The sequence below is a fragment of the Tamandua tetradactyla genome, chromosome 3, assembly GCF_023851605.1.
Source record: "Tamandua tetradactyla isolate mTamTet1 chromosome 3, mTamTet1.pri, whole genome shotgun sequence".
Classification (NCBI taxonomy): Eukaryota; Metazoa; Chordata; class Mammalia; order Pilosa; family Myrmecophagidae; genus Tamandua; species Tamandua tetradactyla.
Window position 1 is genome coordinate 9,644,280 of NC_135329.1, and position 17,813 is coordinate 9,662,092.

At 51.7% G+C, this 17,813-nt stretch overlaps 1 protein-coding gene across 1 annotated transcript in view; it reads right to left on the reverse strand.

Moving 5' to 3' along the window:
• KIF3C (kinesin family member 3C) overlaps nt 1-17,294 on the reverse strand; it is a 35,692-nt gene extending 18,398 nt beyond the window's left edge. The window contains exon 1 of the mRNA XM_077152311.1: nt 15,206-17,294. Within this exon, the coding sequence (XP_077008426.1) occupies nt 15,206-16,732 (1,527 nt within the window). The 5' untranslated portion in view covers nt 16,733-17,294. The remainder of the gene's footprint in view (nt 1-15,205) is intronic.
• Nucleotides 17,295-17,813: the final 519 nt, after the last annotated feature.

Here is a 17,813-nt window from a genome sequence, read left to right on the forward strand (position 1 = left end):
TCCTTGGTAGGGCTCCCCACCTCCTCCTCTCCCCTGACACCTGCAGACTTCATGGGACCCTCATCTGACTCTCGCCTGGAGCCCTGCCTCAGTCTCCCCCTTCGAGCCACACCCACGGGATCCACCAAGAACACACACCCGAACATGCCCCTCCCCGGCTTCAACCACTTAAGGGGCCTCCATCCCCTGCAGGATAGAGTCCAAGGTCTTTATAGCAGGGCAACAAGCCCATGGGCCATCACCTCCCAGACTCCTTGTTGCAGAGCCCGCTCCCGTCATGGGCTCTACCGGAAGGAGTCCAGCACCCTGAATCTCACATCATCTCATGGCTCTGCACCTCTCCTCCCCCTCCACATCCAACAGGAAACTGCTGCTTGTCCCACAGGACATACTTGGGAAGTTTTCCTGGTACTCTTCAAAGCTGCCCATTGCCTCCCTGGAGCCTCCTCTAGGATAGGACATACTCTTGCTATTTTCACATGATTGGACCATCATTTGCTTACTCTCTGTCTTCAGAGGAGGAGTCATTTTTTATTAATATCTCAGTATCCTGGGGACTGAGCATGCTGGGCACTAGGCAAGTGTTTGGTGAACGCAACTGACTCTGGGATGGGAGTGGAGGGGTGCAGTGGGAGTGGAGGGGACCAGGTCCTTTCTCTCCAGGGCTCTCTATCCCAGCTTCCCCTCCCTCAATGACCAACTACACCCACCGTCTCAGGGCAAAAAAAGGTCAGAGAAGCAGGGTCCGGGCAGCTGGGGCAACTCAGTAGGGGGGGACAAGGTGGAGACGAAGAGGGAGAGATGAGAGAAGGCGTCAGCTCTGGCTCCTGCACGGAGGAAAAGCCCCCTACAATGAGGGCCGTGGGGGGGCTGCTCCCTTAACTACTGGGTAATGGATCTTGGTGTCTGGCCTGGTCTCCCATCCTAGGACACCCTTATCCACTTCAACCTGAGTCCTGGCACCTCCCTCAGCATTTTCTGGGACTCTAGTTGCCTTCACTCGTTGCCACTTAAAAAGGCACCAATTCTCAAACTTCACTGCATGTTAGAATCCCCAGGGAACGTGAGAAACTCCCAGTGCTTCTCATCCTAGGCTCTTTCCTTGAAGGCTGGCTGTGGGAGTTCCCAAGGCAGACGCTCAAGAGAAGATGGACAGACAGACAGATGGACGGGCATGCAGGCAGGTAGGCATGGGGAACAGAGTGCATTCCCTGATTTTCCCTGCCCAATTTAAAGAAGACTAGGGACGAAGGAGCAGAAAGAAGCACAAGGAAACATAAAGAAGAAAACCATTTTTTTTTTTTCTGGGCCTGCAATGTGCCAGGTGCTTTACACATAACCCTACTTAAAACAAGCAGTGGGTCCCAAACCAGGATGCATAGTGAATCATCTACGGAGTTTTTAGAAAGCCCAGTGACCAGGTCACACCCTGTTGGTAGTCAGATTCAGCTGTCAACTTGGCCAGGTGAAGGCACCTAGTTCTGCTACTGTGGACATAAGCCAATGGTACATGAACCTCATCTGTTACTGATTAATTACACGTGCAGTAGGCTAGGAGGCGTGCCTGCTGCAATGAATGATGTTTGACTTAATTGGCTGGTGCTTAAATGAGAGAGCTCAATGCAGCACAGCCCAAGCAGCTCGGCATATCTCATCTCAGCACTCACAGCTCAGCCCAGGCCTTTGGAGATGCAGAAAGGAATCACTGGGGAAAGTTGTTGGAACCCAGAGGGCTGGAGAGAAGGCCAGCAGAGATCACCCTGTGCCTTCCCACAGAAGAAGAACCTCAGTTGAAAGTTAGCCGCCTTTCCTCTGAAGAACTAACAAAATAAATCCCCTTTTATTAAAAGCCAATCCATCTCTGGTGTGTTGCATTCCAGTAGCTAGCAAACTAGAACACACCTCACTGCCAATTACACTGGGTTTGGGTGGGTGAGGAAGCTGGTGAAGCCCAGGTATGAGAGCTTTTTAATTTCCCAGATGATTTCAGTGTGCAAATTTGAGATTCCCTGGTTTTTTTGTATTTATTTTTAAAGGACTGTGGCAACACACACACACACACACACACACACATATATATATGTATATATATATATAAAACACCAGATTTCCCATTTTAACTATTTTTGCTTTTTTTTTTATTTTTTTGTTTTTCACATGGGCAGGCACCAGGAATCAAAGCCAGGTCTCCAGCATGGCAGGCAAGAACTCTGCCACTAAGCCACCGTGGCCCGCCCACCATTTTAACCATTTTGAAGTGTACGTTTTTCAGTGGCATTAATTACAATCACAAAGTTGTGCTACCATCACCACCGACTATTACCGAAACTTTTTCATGATTCAAACAGAAACTCTGGATCTATTAAGCAAAACCTCCCCACCCCCAGCTCCTGGTAACTTCTCATATATTTTGTTTCAATGACTTTGTTTATTCTAGATTGTTCATGGACATGGGATCCCACTGTATCTGTCCTTTCGTGTCTGGCTTATTTCATGCAACAGAAGGATATCAAGGTTCATCCAGGTTGTAGCAGGTATCACAACTTCAGGGAGTCACTGCCTTTCAAGGTCATGAGAATCGGTATCACCTGGGTGTTCGTAAGAAATGCAGAATCTCAGGCCCTACCCAGACATAACAAATCAGAATCTGTATTGTCACAAGATCCCCTGTGAAAAGGGGTGCTCTGAAGAACATACAATTGATGTCATCACTTTTCAGATGAAAGCTCAGAGAAGTTGAGTAACCCACCCAAGGTCCATCAGGCCACTAAATTGAAAAGAGAACCCAGACCCGGTCTACCTGGCCTTACAGACCTTACGCCGAGCGCTCTAGGAAGCACAGCCTGCTAAAGGAAAAACAGTGGGTCTCCAGCAAGAAGAAATAAAGTCTGATTAAGCTCCTAGAGTTCTTCCTTGGACAACACAGGTTATTTCAGCCTTTGGTGGGGGGTGGGGGTAGGCAGTGGCTGAAACTTCAGATGTTTAATGTTCCTGGCAAGGGTCTACACCTGAGGCCATTCAAAGTTGGAGGGGGGTTGGTGAGGACATAGAGAAAGGGGAAGTGATTTATCATAATAAGGAAAAGGATTAGGAAAAGAAAGCAGAAATAAGCAAGAATTTCTCTAGAAAAATGTTCCAGTGCTAAAAGGAAAGGACTGGTCTCCTTTACAAATTGTACAAGAAAGAGTGGGCTGGTAAAATATCCAGCTTCATAGATACCCCCCCCACCCCCAAATCCTTCCAGGTGGCAAAGTGCAAGAGACTCTCTAGGCCAAATGAGCTGACAGGAAAAAAAGATGGCAGACGAGCTTCAATTATAGTTTTACATTTTGCCAAAAGGAATCCTAACTCTACTCATAAAATGATAGCTGTGATCAATCAGTGATAAATCAAAAGGGAGGAGGGGTAATTATCTATTGTTCCCAGAAGACAATGGTTTAATATGCTGCCACAGCTGAAAAAACCAATAGCATCTGGCCGGGTACCACCATGAAGGATTTTTGGAAACAAAACAAAAAAGCATCATACCTTGTATAAAACCATGATGCAGCGGAATTGGGAGTACTAAGTACAGTTCCCAACTCTGCATCTCCAGAGACATAAAAGAGAGAAGATCTGGGGAAGGACAGCTAAAATCATCCAAGGGCTATTATAAGAGACTTCAAAAAATAGGACTCTTTAGTCTGCAAAGACAAGGAGAGGTTAAGAGGATGGGCCTGGAAACTATACAATCACTGAAGGTGAGAAAGGAAAAATCCAGCCTTTTTCATTCAGTCCTGGTAATAAAAGGAAGAGCTTATACCTTGAGTTTTGAAAGCAGTCATTTTTAAGGCAAATAAGAGGAAAGTCTATTGTTTCTAGGAGATAGTAAATTTATGCAATTTGTTATCTTAGGAGTTGGTGCTGGATTGAATACTTAACAGTTTATTAAGGGATTCCAGGGACACTTGTTAAACCTTTTATTGTCCTTCTCTCCTTTTAGATAAAAAAATTGTACCAACATCAAAACCACAGAAAAGAGAAAAACCTTCACATATTCCTCACCATAACTAATCAGCTTCTTCCATTTTCCCTGTTCCAAATTTTTCCCTATACATATGTCATATTTTCATATCTATAGATAGGGTATTGAAATAAGCTATGTCCTGCTATCTCCACTTAATATCCCAAGCATTTTCTGTTACTTCCCTAGTGTTTACGATTATAATTTTAATGACTACTTAATATTTAGAGGAGATAAGTTTTAATTTATTTAATTATATCAGAGTAAGATATGTAGGTTGCTTACAGTGTTTACAATCAACACGGTTGTGGATATCATTTTTTCCTTCTTTTACATGACTTAATAGAAGGAAATTTTAGAAGTGGGTAAAGGGTTATGAATAATCAAGACACTGCGGAAACATATTGTCCAGTTACCTTCCTAAGGGGTTCAACCACAAACTACTGCCAGCAATAAATAATGGAATAATCTTAGTATTAGTACACCCTCACAGGCATGACACATCACCCTTTTTAAATTTTGCTATTATAATGGTCTAAGCTGGAGCCCCCACACACACTGACTTCATGTTCTGTCTTCCTCTGGGGTGGTCTTGTGGGGGCTGATCTCCCCTTTCATAACAAACCCTTTTGTGCAACCGAGTGATTTTTAAGGGAGGAGACAGACCTTGGGCCCAAACCAGAATTTCTCAGCCTCTACCTTCCCCAGTTCTGCACACCTAGGCCCACACTCTCCTCACTTAAAGGCTCCCACTTTCCCCGGTTCTTGAACCCATCTGGAACTGTCAGGCAGGATGTGAGCTGGCATCAGGCCTGGCATCTGCTGCATCAGCCGAGACCGTGTTGTCCCTGAGGCCCAGCCCTGCTCCCACCCCCGCCCCTGCCGTCGGATTCCCAGGGCAGGTTGCCTCGGTGGTGCCTGCTAATCTGCCTTCGTGTTAGACTTCGCTCTCTGCCCCAGAACTCTGCCCCAGAATCTCTCGGCCAGGCCCTGAGCTCCAAGAACCAAATTTCCAGGACGATGCTGACTGCCCCCCACTCCCTGCCGGGCTCCGCCAGCCCTGCTGGCACCCACTCGGCCGTGGTCTGAATCACAACTGGATCTCTGTATGGCCTCTGCGCTGAGCCTGGCCCACTGTCCCAAACCCACGCCAGCAGCCCAGCCTGCCTTCAGAACCAGCCTTGCGCTAGAGGGGGCTGGTTCTGGCACAAAACTGGTGGGCAGGGCCCAGTCCAGGTGGAAGGCCTCAGCCCCCTCCATCTGCCAAAACTCAACCCGTGCTTTCACCCCTATGCTCTGAAATATGTCCCCTACCAGCTTCACTTCTTTGCTTACAGACGGTTTTGTGTTTTTTCCCCTTCGTGTCTCTGAGGCTGAAGTAGCGGTCTTTACCTTTTCCTCACATCTCTAACCTTAACCTGCACCTGTGAGTGGGAGGAAAGGAGAGGGACACCTGAAATCCTTAGGTCCAATTCAGGCCGGGGAGGGAGCCCACCGCAGAAGGGCTAAGAATGTGGGGTGACGTGTTCCCGGAGCTCCCAGCTGCCCTGAGCCAATGCTTCCTCTGCGGTCTCTCCCTCTCCGGGTCACGGGGCACAGGTGGGTGGGGCCTGCCGGCGGGACCCACACTGGGTCTTGCTGGTTCTAAATAAGTCCAGTGTAAGGAAAAGGCCAGCAGGGGCTGTGGGGGCGGGAGTGACAGGGCTGCACCCTCCAGCCGACCTGAGAACGGGAGATACCAGAGTCTCAGAACTCAGGGATCAGCTCCCCACTCCCTTTTTTGCCTTCCTAATGAGGAAACAGGGGTCCAGAGACAGACTGCTCTAAGTCCAGAGACTCACCATCACGGAACCTTTACGTGTATCTCAGTGCCTACGTTAACTATGCACTTTCCAAATAATTTGCAAATAATTTCCCAATTTGATCAGGACCCAGGTTCCAGGTACTGGACTAGGCCAGCTGCCACACAATCAGCAACCGAGAGCACCGCAGGGACCTGCCACGTGCAGGCAGAGCTTGGGATACCCGGAGGCTCATCTTTTCCCATTCCGGGAGCAGGTGAAGTGCAGAAGGTACAGGAAGCTCCAGCACTCGTGAAGTGTTGATCCGGGAAGGGACAGTGGAGATAGCCAGGCCCAGCCAGCCACTCTTCCCGGGAGATACCTCAAGGATGATTTTACCAGGAACAGAAGCCAAACGGCCTCTGCCCTGTCCCCGCCAGCAACTCCAGGACATTCCAGAGGACACAAGAGCCTTAGATGCAAACTGCCATGTACCTGCAGCTGGACAAAGTGCTTTTACATTAATCATCCTATTTAATCATCACCAAGAACCTTCTGAGACAACGATTATAAGATCAAAGAAAACCAAGGATCAGAGAGGTGAAGCGGCTAGCCCAAGGTTACAGAGCCAGCAAACGGCAGCAGTGCTGTTTGAACACCAGCTTCCTATTCCAACTCCAGTGGCCTTTCCCCTGTTCCAGGCTTTCTCTGGGGCTCAGGCAGGAAGGTGCCTTGGAGAAAAGCAGCATTTAGTATCTGTACTTGTGCCAGCTCTGGAACCATCAAGAAAGCTCAAGGCACTATTTCTTTCTGCAATAAAGAAATTTTTTCTTTATTGTTTCCACTGGAAACAAGCAGGATTCTGCTGAAGATGCTTCTAGGCTCTTCTGGGAGTCCCTGAGCTGAGCAGGACAGAGCTCTCAACCGTAGGCTGTGGGGTGGAGGGTAAGTTTTCACCCCCCACTGTAGTCCCAGACAGAGGCTCAAACCTGGGAGGCCATGGGACGGGCTGCTTCTCAAGCCCCAGTGAGGGATGACAGAACGAGCGCCGGGCATGTGAGCAGAGGGCCTGACACCTGGTGCACGCTCTCTCTGCAACCCTATTTGCTATGAAATCTTGCTTCAGTTTTCTCATCTGTAAAATGAAAAGAATACCCCCTACTCTGAAGGCTTCAGGTAAGGATGGTGAGTGGAATAACGGACTTGAAAGTGCTTGGTAAATAGTGCAGCACCAGTAAATGTCAGTGGCCACTTGCTGTTTCAATACCTCATGAGCATTTACTCGGCACCCACCACAAAGAGCAAATCCAAGCAATTAGGTCAATGCTCCCTGCTTCCATCTCTTGGGAAATGCAGCTCCTCCCGCCTGCACAGGACTGTCTCTCCTCTTATAGCCCCTGACTACAGAACCCCGGGGGCCTGAGGTAAAAGCAGAGGAAAGGAAGGGGATATTGGCGGAGGGGGGTAAACAGTGCTATTTTCAGCAATTCTCTGTCCTGGGGATCCTAAGTCAGGAGAACAAGTCTTCTGCCCAAGGTGGTTGCAAATAAAAGTACAATCCAAGGGATGGCTGCTTCGAATGTTAGGCATTCTCTCTTCTCAAGAAGAATGAACAGTTAGAGATGAGCAAGGTAAGCTGGGCTGAAGTCCCAGTCTTGTCCTGGACAAAGGCATGAACCCCTCTTCTTGGAGAAGAGGGGGAAGGAAAAAGTCACCCTTCTACTTCCGTGAGAAAGCCATGACCACCTCAGGTCTGATCCTTATCTTCATTCTTTCTCCCCCATTTCCCTCCCTGACTTGCGGCTTTCTAGAGGACTTCTCTCCACACCAGGGCCTCAGTGACATTCAGCCAGACCACAGAATGCTAGCTACCACGTCAAAACTGGAGAAGACCGCCGGGAGTACAACACAGACTCACAGTTTTACAGACACGGTGAGGGCAAAGGGGTGTTAGGTGGGGTGTCCTGGGGGGTCCCCATCAAGGCTCAGACATTTCTCTTCATCCCTGCCCCACCCCTCCTTCAGGCCCGTCTCTAACTCTGGGCTCAGGCCAACCAACAAATGGTGTAGAAAGGAAGGAAACATCTATTGATCATCTCTTACAATCCCTGGGAGGGGACGAGACTTGTCCAAGGACACGGGATTACTAACAACTGGGTAAAACTGAGAATTATTAACAATTGAGGAATTATCCCTCAGTTATTCATAACCATTAGGCAAATCTACCAACCAGGTGTTAACACATTTCTTGTATTATTTTTCCTCTGTTTTTAACAGCTCCAACCCTGATAAAGTGTTTTATTCCCTCACAAATTTTAGATTAGCCTGTGTTTAATTTAAAAAGGAATATAGGCTTGCTGTAAACAATTTTTTAAAAAGTAAAAAAAGGTATAAAATGAAAAATAGAAGTCCTCCTCCCTATTTCGATCCCTAGAGATAACCACTATCAGTGGTTCAGTGATTCCTGCCAGAAATTTAAAGAATTTAAAGACTAGGGTTGCTCTACCTCCTGATTTGTGCTCCTGGCCATGGGTAATCAAAAAGATTGAGCTGGGCGGGCCATGATAGCTCATCAGACAGAGTTCTCGCCTGCCATGCCAGAAACCTGGGTTCAATTTCTGGTGCCTGACCATGTAAAAACAACAAAAAAACTGAGCTGATGATATGAATGAGTGGTGCTGGGCTGAGGTCAGAGGCTGGGGTGTTGCATCATATGGAAGGACAGTGATGAGTTAAGCATCTTGGGAGACCAGAGCTCCCTCTGGGGCCTCTTAACATAAATCCTTCCTGGCTGAGCTCACGGTGTGGAGGTAAAGGTCGTGGCTTTGGAATCATATTCTGGCCCTACCACTTCCTAGGTGAGGGACATGGGTGACATGGGGTGGTCCTTCTTTACAGACCTCAGTATCCTCATTTGTCACATGGAGATCAAAACAGTATGAACTCACAGTGCTGAATAAAATACCCAACATGAAGAACACCTCAGTGTGCTGGGCATTCAGTGTGCACCAAAGAAATGGCAGCTGCAGTTATTCTTACTACTGCTGTCACTGCCTTTATCATTCAGAAAGGAGAAAGCTTGCAGGTCCATGACCTAGTGCCACCAGGCATCTCCACCCAGGGCCTGGGTCTCTTTCTGTTGAGTAATCTGGGAGGAAAGAGAGGCAATTAGAAAGTAATTCCTTAGTCGGACCAGGAGTTAATGCCCAGACATGTCTCAAGATATTTAAAATTCTACTGTGCAATTTTTCTATCACCAGAAAACTTCTCTAAAAAATGAAGTTTCTTACTTGAAAAAAAAAAATCTAGATATACCAAACCTCAAGTACAGGTGCCCTGTAAGAGCTGAGCTCAGGGGGATGGTCTTGCACGGTGCTCCCAGCCAAAGGACTGGGTCTGCAGGAAGCAGACCTATCTTCAAGGCACAATGAGGACAGCACAGCCACTTCATCCAATTTTACGCTATCTGGGGGCTAGAAATGACTAAGGGAAATATGATAATACACTCCTCCGGCCCACACACATCCTGAGAAACGCAACACTGCTGAGCCCCAAACGGCTTGCTTGGGCCTCGAAATAACTTGAAATCCGTAACCTCTAGCAGAAATGTATTAGCCTTGTATACGTCCTGTTGGTCAAATCTTTATGTTGCAAGTGGCTTCCAGCTAATCACAGCTCTGTGACCCAGCCACCTACACCCACGATGGAAAGAAATAAAAGTCAGAGCTCCACCAATACCAAGAGGCCAGAAGCTCTGACCTGGATTCCAGACCTAGCTGGAGTGTTGGCTGCTTCTTATCATGGCTTCTCTTAAGGGTCTGACCGTGGGGGACTCAGCTAGGGGGAGCTGCTCACAGTTCCCTGATCATCAAGCCCTATGAATCCTACAGTGTCAGACATGGGGCTGGTGTCCCGGAGGACATCCGGATAGAAGGAAATCAGCTTCGGGAAAGCAGATGCTCCTGTGGCTACGGGGGTCTGCGGAGAGATTTAATTTCTCTACAGCATGTTCTCTCCCAGGTTGGGCTTCTTCTCTCCAGAGATCATGCTGTCCACCCATCTTCCCACTCTCTCTCTTTCTCCCTGCCTCCATGACTTCATCTCTTTCCTCTTCATTGTTTCCCTCTAATTTTCTCCTGTCTTCCCCCATTCTCCTTCTCTTCCTTCCATCCTTTCTTATTAATGTCTTTGAGTCTTCTCTAATTGGCCATGACAGAGTTGAAAAATATCTTTCTATTGGTTGAATTTATACCACAGTGAAATTTAAACCCTGTGATCTTCATTTTTAAAGGAAATGAACTAAACATTTTACATTTTGCTCTAAAAAACTACTATTTAAAAAAAAAAATCAGAACTTTTAAAGATCATCTTGCTCAATGGCTTTTCTGATCTATGAATCCCTTAGAGCAGCTCTGATATTCAGTCTCTCCTTGAACACTTCCAGGGATGGGAGCCCAGTACCTCTTGAGGCAGCCCAATTTCAATGGTCCAGAAGTATTTCTTTATCTTGAGCATAATCTGCTTCCACAATTCTCACTCCCTGCTTACCAGAGACAATCCAGGATATGAAAACAGTGCAACCCACAAAAGGACTGACAGGTATCATGTGGATTCAAGGGACTGGTGTAGACCAGCTGGCTGTGAAATTCTCCTACTGGAGAAGCTTGCTGGGGCAAGCAACACAGAAAAGGCTATTGCAACTAGACTCTGGTGGGCCTTGAATACCAGGCTAAAATGGGATGTGCTTGATGTATTGGGATGGTGGCCAAGTGAAAATACCCATTAGGCAGCTGGAGATGACAGTGGTAATAACAGTTATTATTTATTGGATACTTATATGCAAACTGCCTTATGTTGATTATCTCAATTCATCCTCTAAATAGCACTAGGACACAGGTACTAATATTAATCCATTTTATGGACAAGGACATTGGGGCTCAGGGGTCTCAGAACTAGGAGGTGACTGAGCTCAGGCTTGTGTTCAGGCCTGTCTGACTTCAATGCCTGTGGAGCAGTGTCCACAGAGAGGGCAGCAGAGAGGCCAGCACAGGAGACCCTGATTTGGGAATCACACTGAGGGAAAGCTGTTCAGTTAAGAGGGCCAGTGAGCCCACCTGAGACCTCTTCTAATGATGAGCCCCCAATCTCCATTTCCAGACCCCCGTGCTTGCTTCTACCCTGTACTAGTACAGCTCTAGCCACCCACTAGTGTCTGTCCCCTCCAATTCAACACCCTACAACAGCTCTTGTCATTTTTCTCACAACCTCCATAGTGACCAGTTCCCAACCTGATTTTCCTAATTCTTGAAGCTGAAAAGAGCATCAGTTTTCATGTCAACTGTTTGAAGTTCAAAGAGATCTGCCATATACAAACCATGTGGCCTTGGGTAAGTTACTTAACCTCAACAGGCCTCAGTTTTCTCATCTATAAATTGGAAACAATAACAATCTCTTTCTTAGAGGGTTCTTGGGTGGATTAAATGAGATCATTTTCTAAATGGCATACAGTATAGGGACTGGAAGAGAGCAAGCATCGTTACTCTTGCTACAACCATTGTGTCTCAGGCTTGAAATTCCCTCGCTTGCCTCCTTATTTTTAGCTAATCTCCATAATGGGAGGTGGGAAGAAGAAGAGGGACCCACAAAGAGGACAGTAAAGATACAATACCATGTATCTGGAGATGCTTCAACCATGTGGCCTTGGGAGCTGCCCTGAAGGGTTCTTTTCCCCCACCCAGCATACCGAGAGTCAGGCTCCAGCCAAGAGGCCCCTGCTGTCTCCCCTGCAGACTTCCTCCCTTGGGGATCACATCCAGGACCGCTGTTTCTACCCCTTATGCTCCACTCCTCAATTCAGCCTGCATTTGTATCACCTTTGCCTTCCCCAAAGCCTGGGATCAAAGTTTCAGAAATTTCAAATATAAAGCAATTAAAAAAAAAATTCTTGCACAACTAAACTCAAGTCAAATGGGCATCCTCCCAAACAACCCATGCGCATTGGTCACATCAGTCTTCACTGCAGTGCATGTATTGTGCACAAACATTCAAGCTTTAGCTGTGTGGTACAATACCCTCAGTTGTGGGTCTGTAATTCGACTTATTCTTTCTAACATCCTCCTACTTCATAGGCGTAGTCCATTTCTCAGGCCCCCCAGAGGCACCCCACAAATATGGATCGCTAATGCCAGAGAAGCAGGGAGGGCGCCATCCCAAACCTGCACGCATGTGCCACCCCAGTACACCCCCAGGGCTGCGGGAGGTATCAGAGGCGAGATGCGGTGGGCTTCGGGGAGACATGCCCGGTGTTTGCTGAACAAAGGGAGCGGGAGTCTCGGATGAGGCAGGCGGGGAGAGCAGGCGAGACAGGCTGTGAGATGAGTCAGAGAGGGAACGAGGGCACTGGGTCGCAGCAGCCACCACTTAGCTGCCCCCCAGAGGGTGGCGCAAGCTGGAAGAAGGGAATGGGGGAGGTGATAACTCAGAAAGTGGGAAGGATGAGTTGCAGCTGGCGAGCAAAAGCTCAGCTGATTTCCAGAAGGAAGGCCAGCTCCTGCCCTCTGGGACCCCCACCCGCCCCTCCCTACAGACCTTTCCCAAGGTCTGCAGAGTTAAGACAAGGCAGCTGGGGCGGCAGGGGGAGCAGGGTGTGCAGGCTTCAGCTCACAGCGCAGATGTCAATCCCGGAGACCACCGGCCCCCTGCTCGGCCAGACAAGGGCCTTCCAGTGGCTGCTAATGCGCTCCACCTCAGGGGCGCTTCCAATTCGTTTCAAATGCCCTCACACTAATGATCTAGTTAATCTTCAGCTCAACCGTGTGAAATAGGCAGGATTTGGGATTATTGTCTCTAACGTGCTCCTCCCCTCTTTACCCGGTGGGTCCCTCGAGAGCTCTCAAATTATTTCCGCCTTCCTGGAACCATCCAATACTGAACAGGCCCTGCTTCGGGGGCTACAGGGAGGGTTGGGTCCCCTGCCCAGGCCGACTCTGCTTGCTGCTGATTGTCCTGGGCTGGCTACGACTGAGTCACAGGACACAGACTCATTCCCCTCTTGGAATGTCCCTTTGCTTCTATCTGAAAACCGGGAGTTCGATGGACATTTCACCCACTCCCCAAGGAGCTGTCAGGCTGCTCCTTCTCTTGAGACGAGTGGAAACCTAAGGCCTAGAGAAGCACAGGCCATTGCTCTGAGTCACACACTGCGTAGACAAGGAAGGATGTGACGGGGTGGGAAGGCCTGGGCTCCAGGCCGGGCTTCCAGGCTCGGGTTCCAGGCCCAGCCCCGCCATTTATCAGCCAGGGGTCCCAGTGAGTCACTCAACCTCCCCAGCCTTGCTTTCCATCACTGTCTGGTGGAAATAATAAATACCCATCTCTTTGGGTTGTTGGGAAGATTAAATGACATTAAGATGGCAAAGTGCTCTTTAAATATAAAATATTACATAAAAACGAATTGCCAGTATAAAGAGTCTGGACTCTCCTCAAATCACCTGTGTGGCCCTGGGCAAGTCAGGGCCTCAGTTTCCCCAGCCCCTGCCAGCGATAAGACTGTGGGAATGTAGGGGCTAAGCTTCTGGCAAGAATTCTAGCATTCCCCTGATTCCTTGATTATCCTATTATCTGTGTCCCACATTGCCTCAGATCCAGGGGCCTTACTGAGGGGAGCCAGTCACTTCCCAACTACGGGAACCATCCCTCCATCTCCTCTACCCATGACCTTAGGTGGGTGGAGTGTGCTTCTGCCATCTTCTCTCTTCTTAGCTCCCCTGGCTCCCCAGCTTAAACACCCAGTGACGGGGGCAGAGTGGGGACTCTTGGCAGTGAAACCAGTGACAGGTTGCCCAGGTAAGATCCCCCAGTCAAAAGCATCCGACTGCCTGGATTCCCTCCCTCCAGGGAAGGCCAGAGTCTAACTGTCCTTTTAACATCCTGCTTCTCCCAGGCTGGCCCCGAGGGTGCCAGGGCCCTGGTCCATTCCTCAGCACCATTCCTGCTGAGCTCATGGAGGTGAATTATTTTAAATATGTAAGGCTAGAGCTCCCGGTCAGCAGCACATTCCCTACCACAGACAACGGCATACATCTCAGCCATGGCTCTGCCGGTGGCTCTCCCTTGCCAGCCTGGGCTTCCCTGCTCCCCAGCCCACGCTCCTGAAGAGAAATGGCAATGCTGGGCTCCTCCCAGCATATGATCAGCTGATGGTTCCCTTCACTCTTCGTCTAACCCCCAGTGTTAAGGGTTCCAGGGATCCGGAAATGCTGGAACAACTGCCTTGTGGCATCTGCAGCAGCATCAAAATTTGACAGATCTGTGGGTGGTCATGTGAGGCTCCCACCAGGAAGGGGCAGCTCAGGAAGGACTCCAAGGCCCCAACATCTCTCAGGGCAATGGGGAATGGGATCTTACGGGATGAGGCCTAGGTGTGGGGGCCAGGTGGTTTGCTTCTTAGATTAGACAGGTCATAGCATCATCAGGTTGCAAGACCTCAGAAATCCCACAGGCCAACCCCTTATTTAGCAGAAAACGGAAACTGAGGTCCAAAGACATGGGGCAAGCAATGTGCACAAGGTCACTCAAGTGGCTGAACAGTAGCTAGGACTAGAATCTAGGTCGCTGGCCTGCAGCTGGTGCTCTGTCCACCTGCCTCCTGGATGACCCCACTGAGTCTCCTTCCTGATGGACCTGGCACCGCAACGGCCCAATGGGTGCCACCTTCACAGGGAGGCACGAGCTATTCATGGTTCTGCCTTTGACCCAGGCTGCAAGAATCCAAAAAGCACCAGGGTTCTAGCTCGGCTCTGCTACCCTGTAGTGTGGAACCCTGGTCACGTCACTTCTCTGAGCCCTAGCTCCTCATCCCTACAACGAGGATTTAAGAACTCATTTCCCTGTAAAAATCAAATGACAGCATGTCCGGGGGTTATTTTGTAAACAAGGAAGTGTAATCCAAGTGTCAGGTATGACTAAAAAGATGTGAAGTTTGAAGCTGCTGCAGAGGGAGAAAGAAACAGAGGAGGAGGTGAGGCAGGGGTAAGGTCACAGTCACAAGAGGGGCACTGCCTGGCTGTCCCACAGGCCGGGACACAACATGGGGATGCCTGGCAGAGTCTGACAGCAAGTCAGACCTCCCCAAGCTCACTGGCTTGAGACCACCTGGCTGCTTGGCTTCATGTGTGTGTATGTGTGTATGTGAGTGTGTGTATGTGTGGGTGTGTGCGTGTCCTCCGAAGTCCTCCAAGGAGGCTCTGCCTGGCAGTCTGGGTATTGCAGAAACTTGCCTGGTCGCTCCAGAGGCCCATGCAGTTGAAGGGCAGTTGTGGTGTGGGGGAGAACACAGGATTTACACCAGGCCACAGACCCTAAAAGAAAAGCCTCCCAGCCTGGGTACCCTCTCCGCAGAGACTCCCTCCCGGAACCTTACCTTGTACTTGGCAGCAAGCAGCTCCGTGGCCTGCTGCTCCCGCTGCAGGTCCTCCAGCATCTTCTCCTTCTCCTCGAGCAGCTTCTGCTTCTCCTCGCTCACCAGGCTGCGGTCATCCTGGATGGCCGCCTTCTCCTCCTCCAGCCGCTCCTTCTGCTCCTGCAGGTAATTCTCCATGCTCTTCTCCAGGGCGGACTCCAGGATGGACAGGGGCGGGCGGTGGTTGTTGTTGTTGTCATCTTCCTCTTCAGCCACCCAGGCCTCGATCACCGACCCCTCGGGGTACCCCGGGGGGGCCGACACGGCCTTCTTCCTGCGGCTACTCTTCCTCCGAGGCCGCTTCCCCAGCATCCCCTTCTTCTCCAGCTGGGCCTTCAGGCGGGCAATCTCCTCCTGGAACTCCCGCAGCAGCGTGTCCTTGGGGTCCTCATTCACACGAGGCTTGTTCTTGATGTTCTTGGCTCGGTTGGCAAAGCGCAGGGTGGAGAGGCTCTCGTCGAAGCTGTGAGAAGCCGGTCCCAGCGTGGCCACCATGATGGTCTTGGCGTTACCCCCCAGGGAGTCCTGGAGCAGCCGGGTGAGCTTGGAGTCCCGGTAAGGGATGTGGGTGCTCCTGTTGCCAGCCAGAGCGGCAATCACATTGCCCAGGGCGGACAGCGAGAGGTTGATTTTGGAGGCCTCCTTGGGCCTCTCTCCACCACCGCCCCCGCCACCGCCGCCCGCTGACTGTGTGGCTGTCCCTGCGGCCGCGTTGGGACCCGCCTTGTTCTGCCTCTCGCTGCCGGCCAGGTCCACCAGGTTGAGCTTGCCCACGCGGATGTGGTCCTGGCCGTCGAGGCCGCGCTCGCTGCACTCCACGGTGATGACAAAGATGGCATGGGAGCGCGAGCTGACTTCGTTCATGTGCGTGCTGCCCACCGCCCGGGTCTGGTTCCCCAGGTTCATCACATGCTCTATCTCCTTGACGTTCTTGGTGACGAAGGAGGACAGGTCCTTGATGTAGACGCCCGTCTCTGGGTTCTCCTTCAGCTCCAGCCTCTTGCCGGGCTCCTTGGAGAGCAGGTCTCGGATCTCCTCCTGGTAGATCTCCAGGTAGGAGGCCCGGACCAGGTACTGCTGGTTCTGGGAGCGGGAGATGTGGGTGAAGATGTGCTCGAAAGCGTTGGGGATGACCCCGCGCAGCTCGGGCTCCACCCAGGCGCCCTGCATGGTGTAGGTCTTGCCGGTGCCCGTCTGGCCATAGGCGAACACCGTGCCGTTGAAACCCTGGAGCACCGAGTCTACCAGGGGCCTCACGGTTTCGTCGTACAGGTCTGCCTGCTTGGAGCTGGCATCGTACACCGCGTCAAAGGTGAAGGTCTTGGGCAGCTCCCCCGGGGCAGCGCGTGGGTTCCGCAGGGTCACCTGGCCCAGTTTCACGTCCATGGACAGGATCTGCTCGTGACCAGCGGCCTCCTCTTTCCGGCTGAGGGGGCGGCACCGGGCCACCACCTTGAGGGCCTCGCTGGCCTTGGTTTTACTGGCCATCCTGCTGCCCCGCCCGGGCCCCGGGGCCCTCCGCAGCCTGGGCGCGCCTGCTGCCCTGCTCCCTAGGTCGGATCTTCAATCCGCATACAGCCTCCCAGGGCGGGGACGCGGGGACGCGGGCCGCCGCTGCTGCAGCCCGGGCCTCCCCTGCTCTCCGATCCTCGTTGCACCGGCTTGGGGACGCAGAATTAGGCAGAGTCGCCGGGCAGCAGCGGGAGCACGGGCGGCCGAAGGGAAGCGCCCGGAGCCCGCCCCATGCCGGGGCCGAGGGAGCCCTGCCGGCAACAGCTCCGGCAACAATGAGATAAAGGAAGAGGAAAATGGGATGGGGGTGGGCGGCAGGGCTGTCTTCTCCTCCTCCTTCTCCTTCCTCTAGGGATCCATAGCCGGGGCTGCCGGTTCGGGGCGGCCGGGGGTCCCGGCCCTCCCGAGGGCAGGGACTCACCTGGCGTCCTCCCCCCAGGCTGGGGGATCAGGCATCGCAGCCCGCGCCGCCGCCGCCCGCGCCGCCACCGGAGGATGAGGGAGAAAAACAGAAGGGGATGGGGCGGAGCAGCGGCGGCGAGAGGGATGCTGCCGCCGCGCTGCGGCCCCGGAGAAGCCTCGCGGCTGGGGTGGGGCGAGGGGCGCGGCCAGTGTGCGGGACTGAGCGGCGCATCGCCGGCCCCCGCCTACCGCTCGCCGGGGACGGGCTCGCGCGCCGCCCGCGGTCCCGCGCCCACCAGTCCCGGCCCGCGCAGCCGCCGCCGCCGTCACCCCACCCGGCCCGAGCACGCCGGGACTTGTAGTCCTGCCTTTGTTAGCCGGCTTCTGGCAGGTTGCGGAGGCCTCTCCCCGTCCCAGAGGCCCCGCCCTCTCCGCGCCGCAACCCCCCGGGGGCGGCCTACCCGTGAGGGTTTCGCTCCCAATGCAAACTCCGTCCTCGGTCTCGCCGCTACCTCTTGCCTTTGCCCGCAGACAGGTGCCTGTCACCCCTCCCCGGCAGGGTGTGGCCGGGGAGCGAACTCTTAAATGCTTCTTGACCCTTCGCTCTCCCTCCTCTGGCTTACTTCAGGCCTTCCTCTGCCTCGCTGTCCTGGGG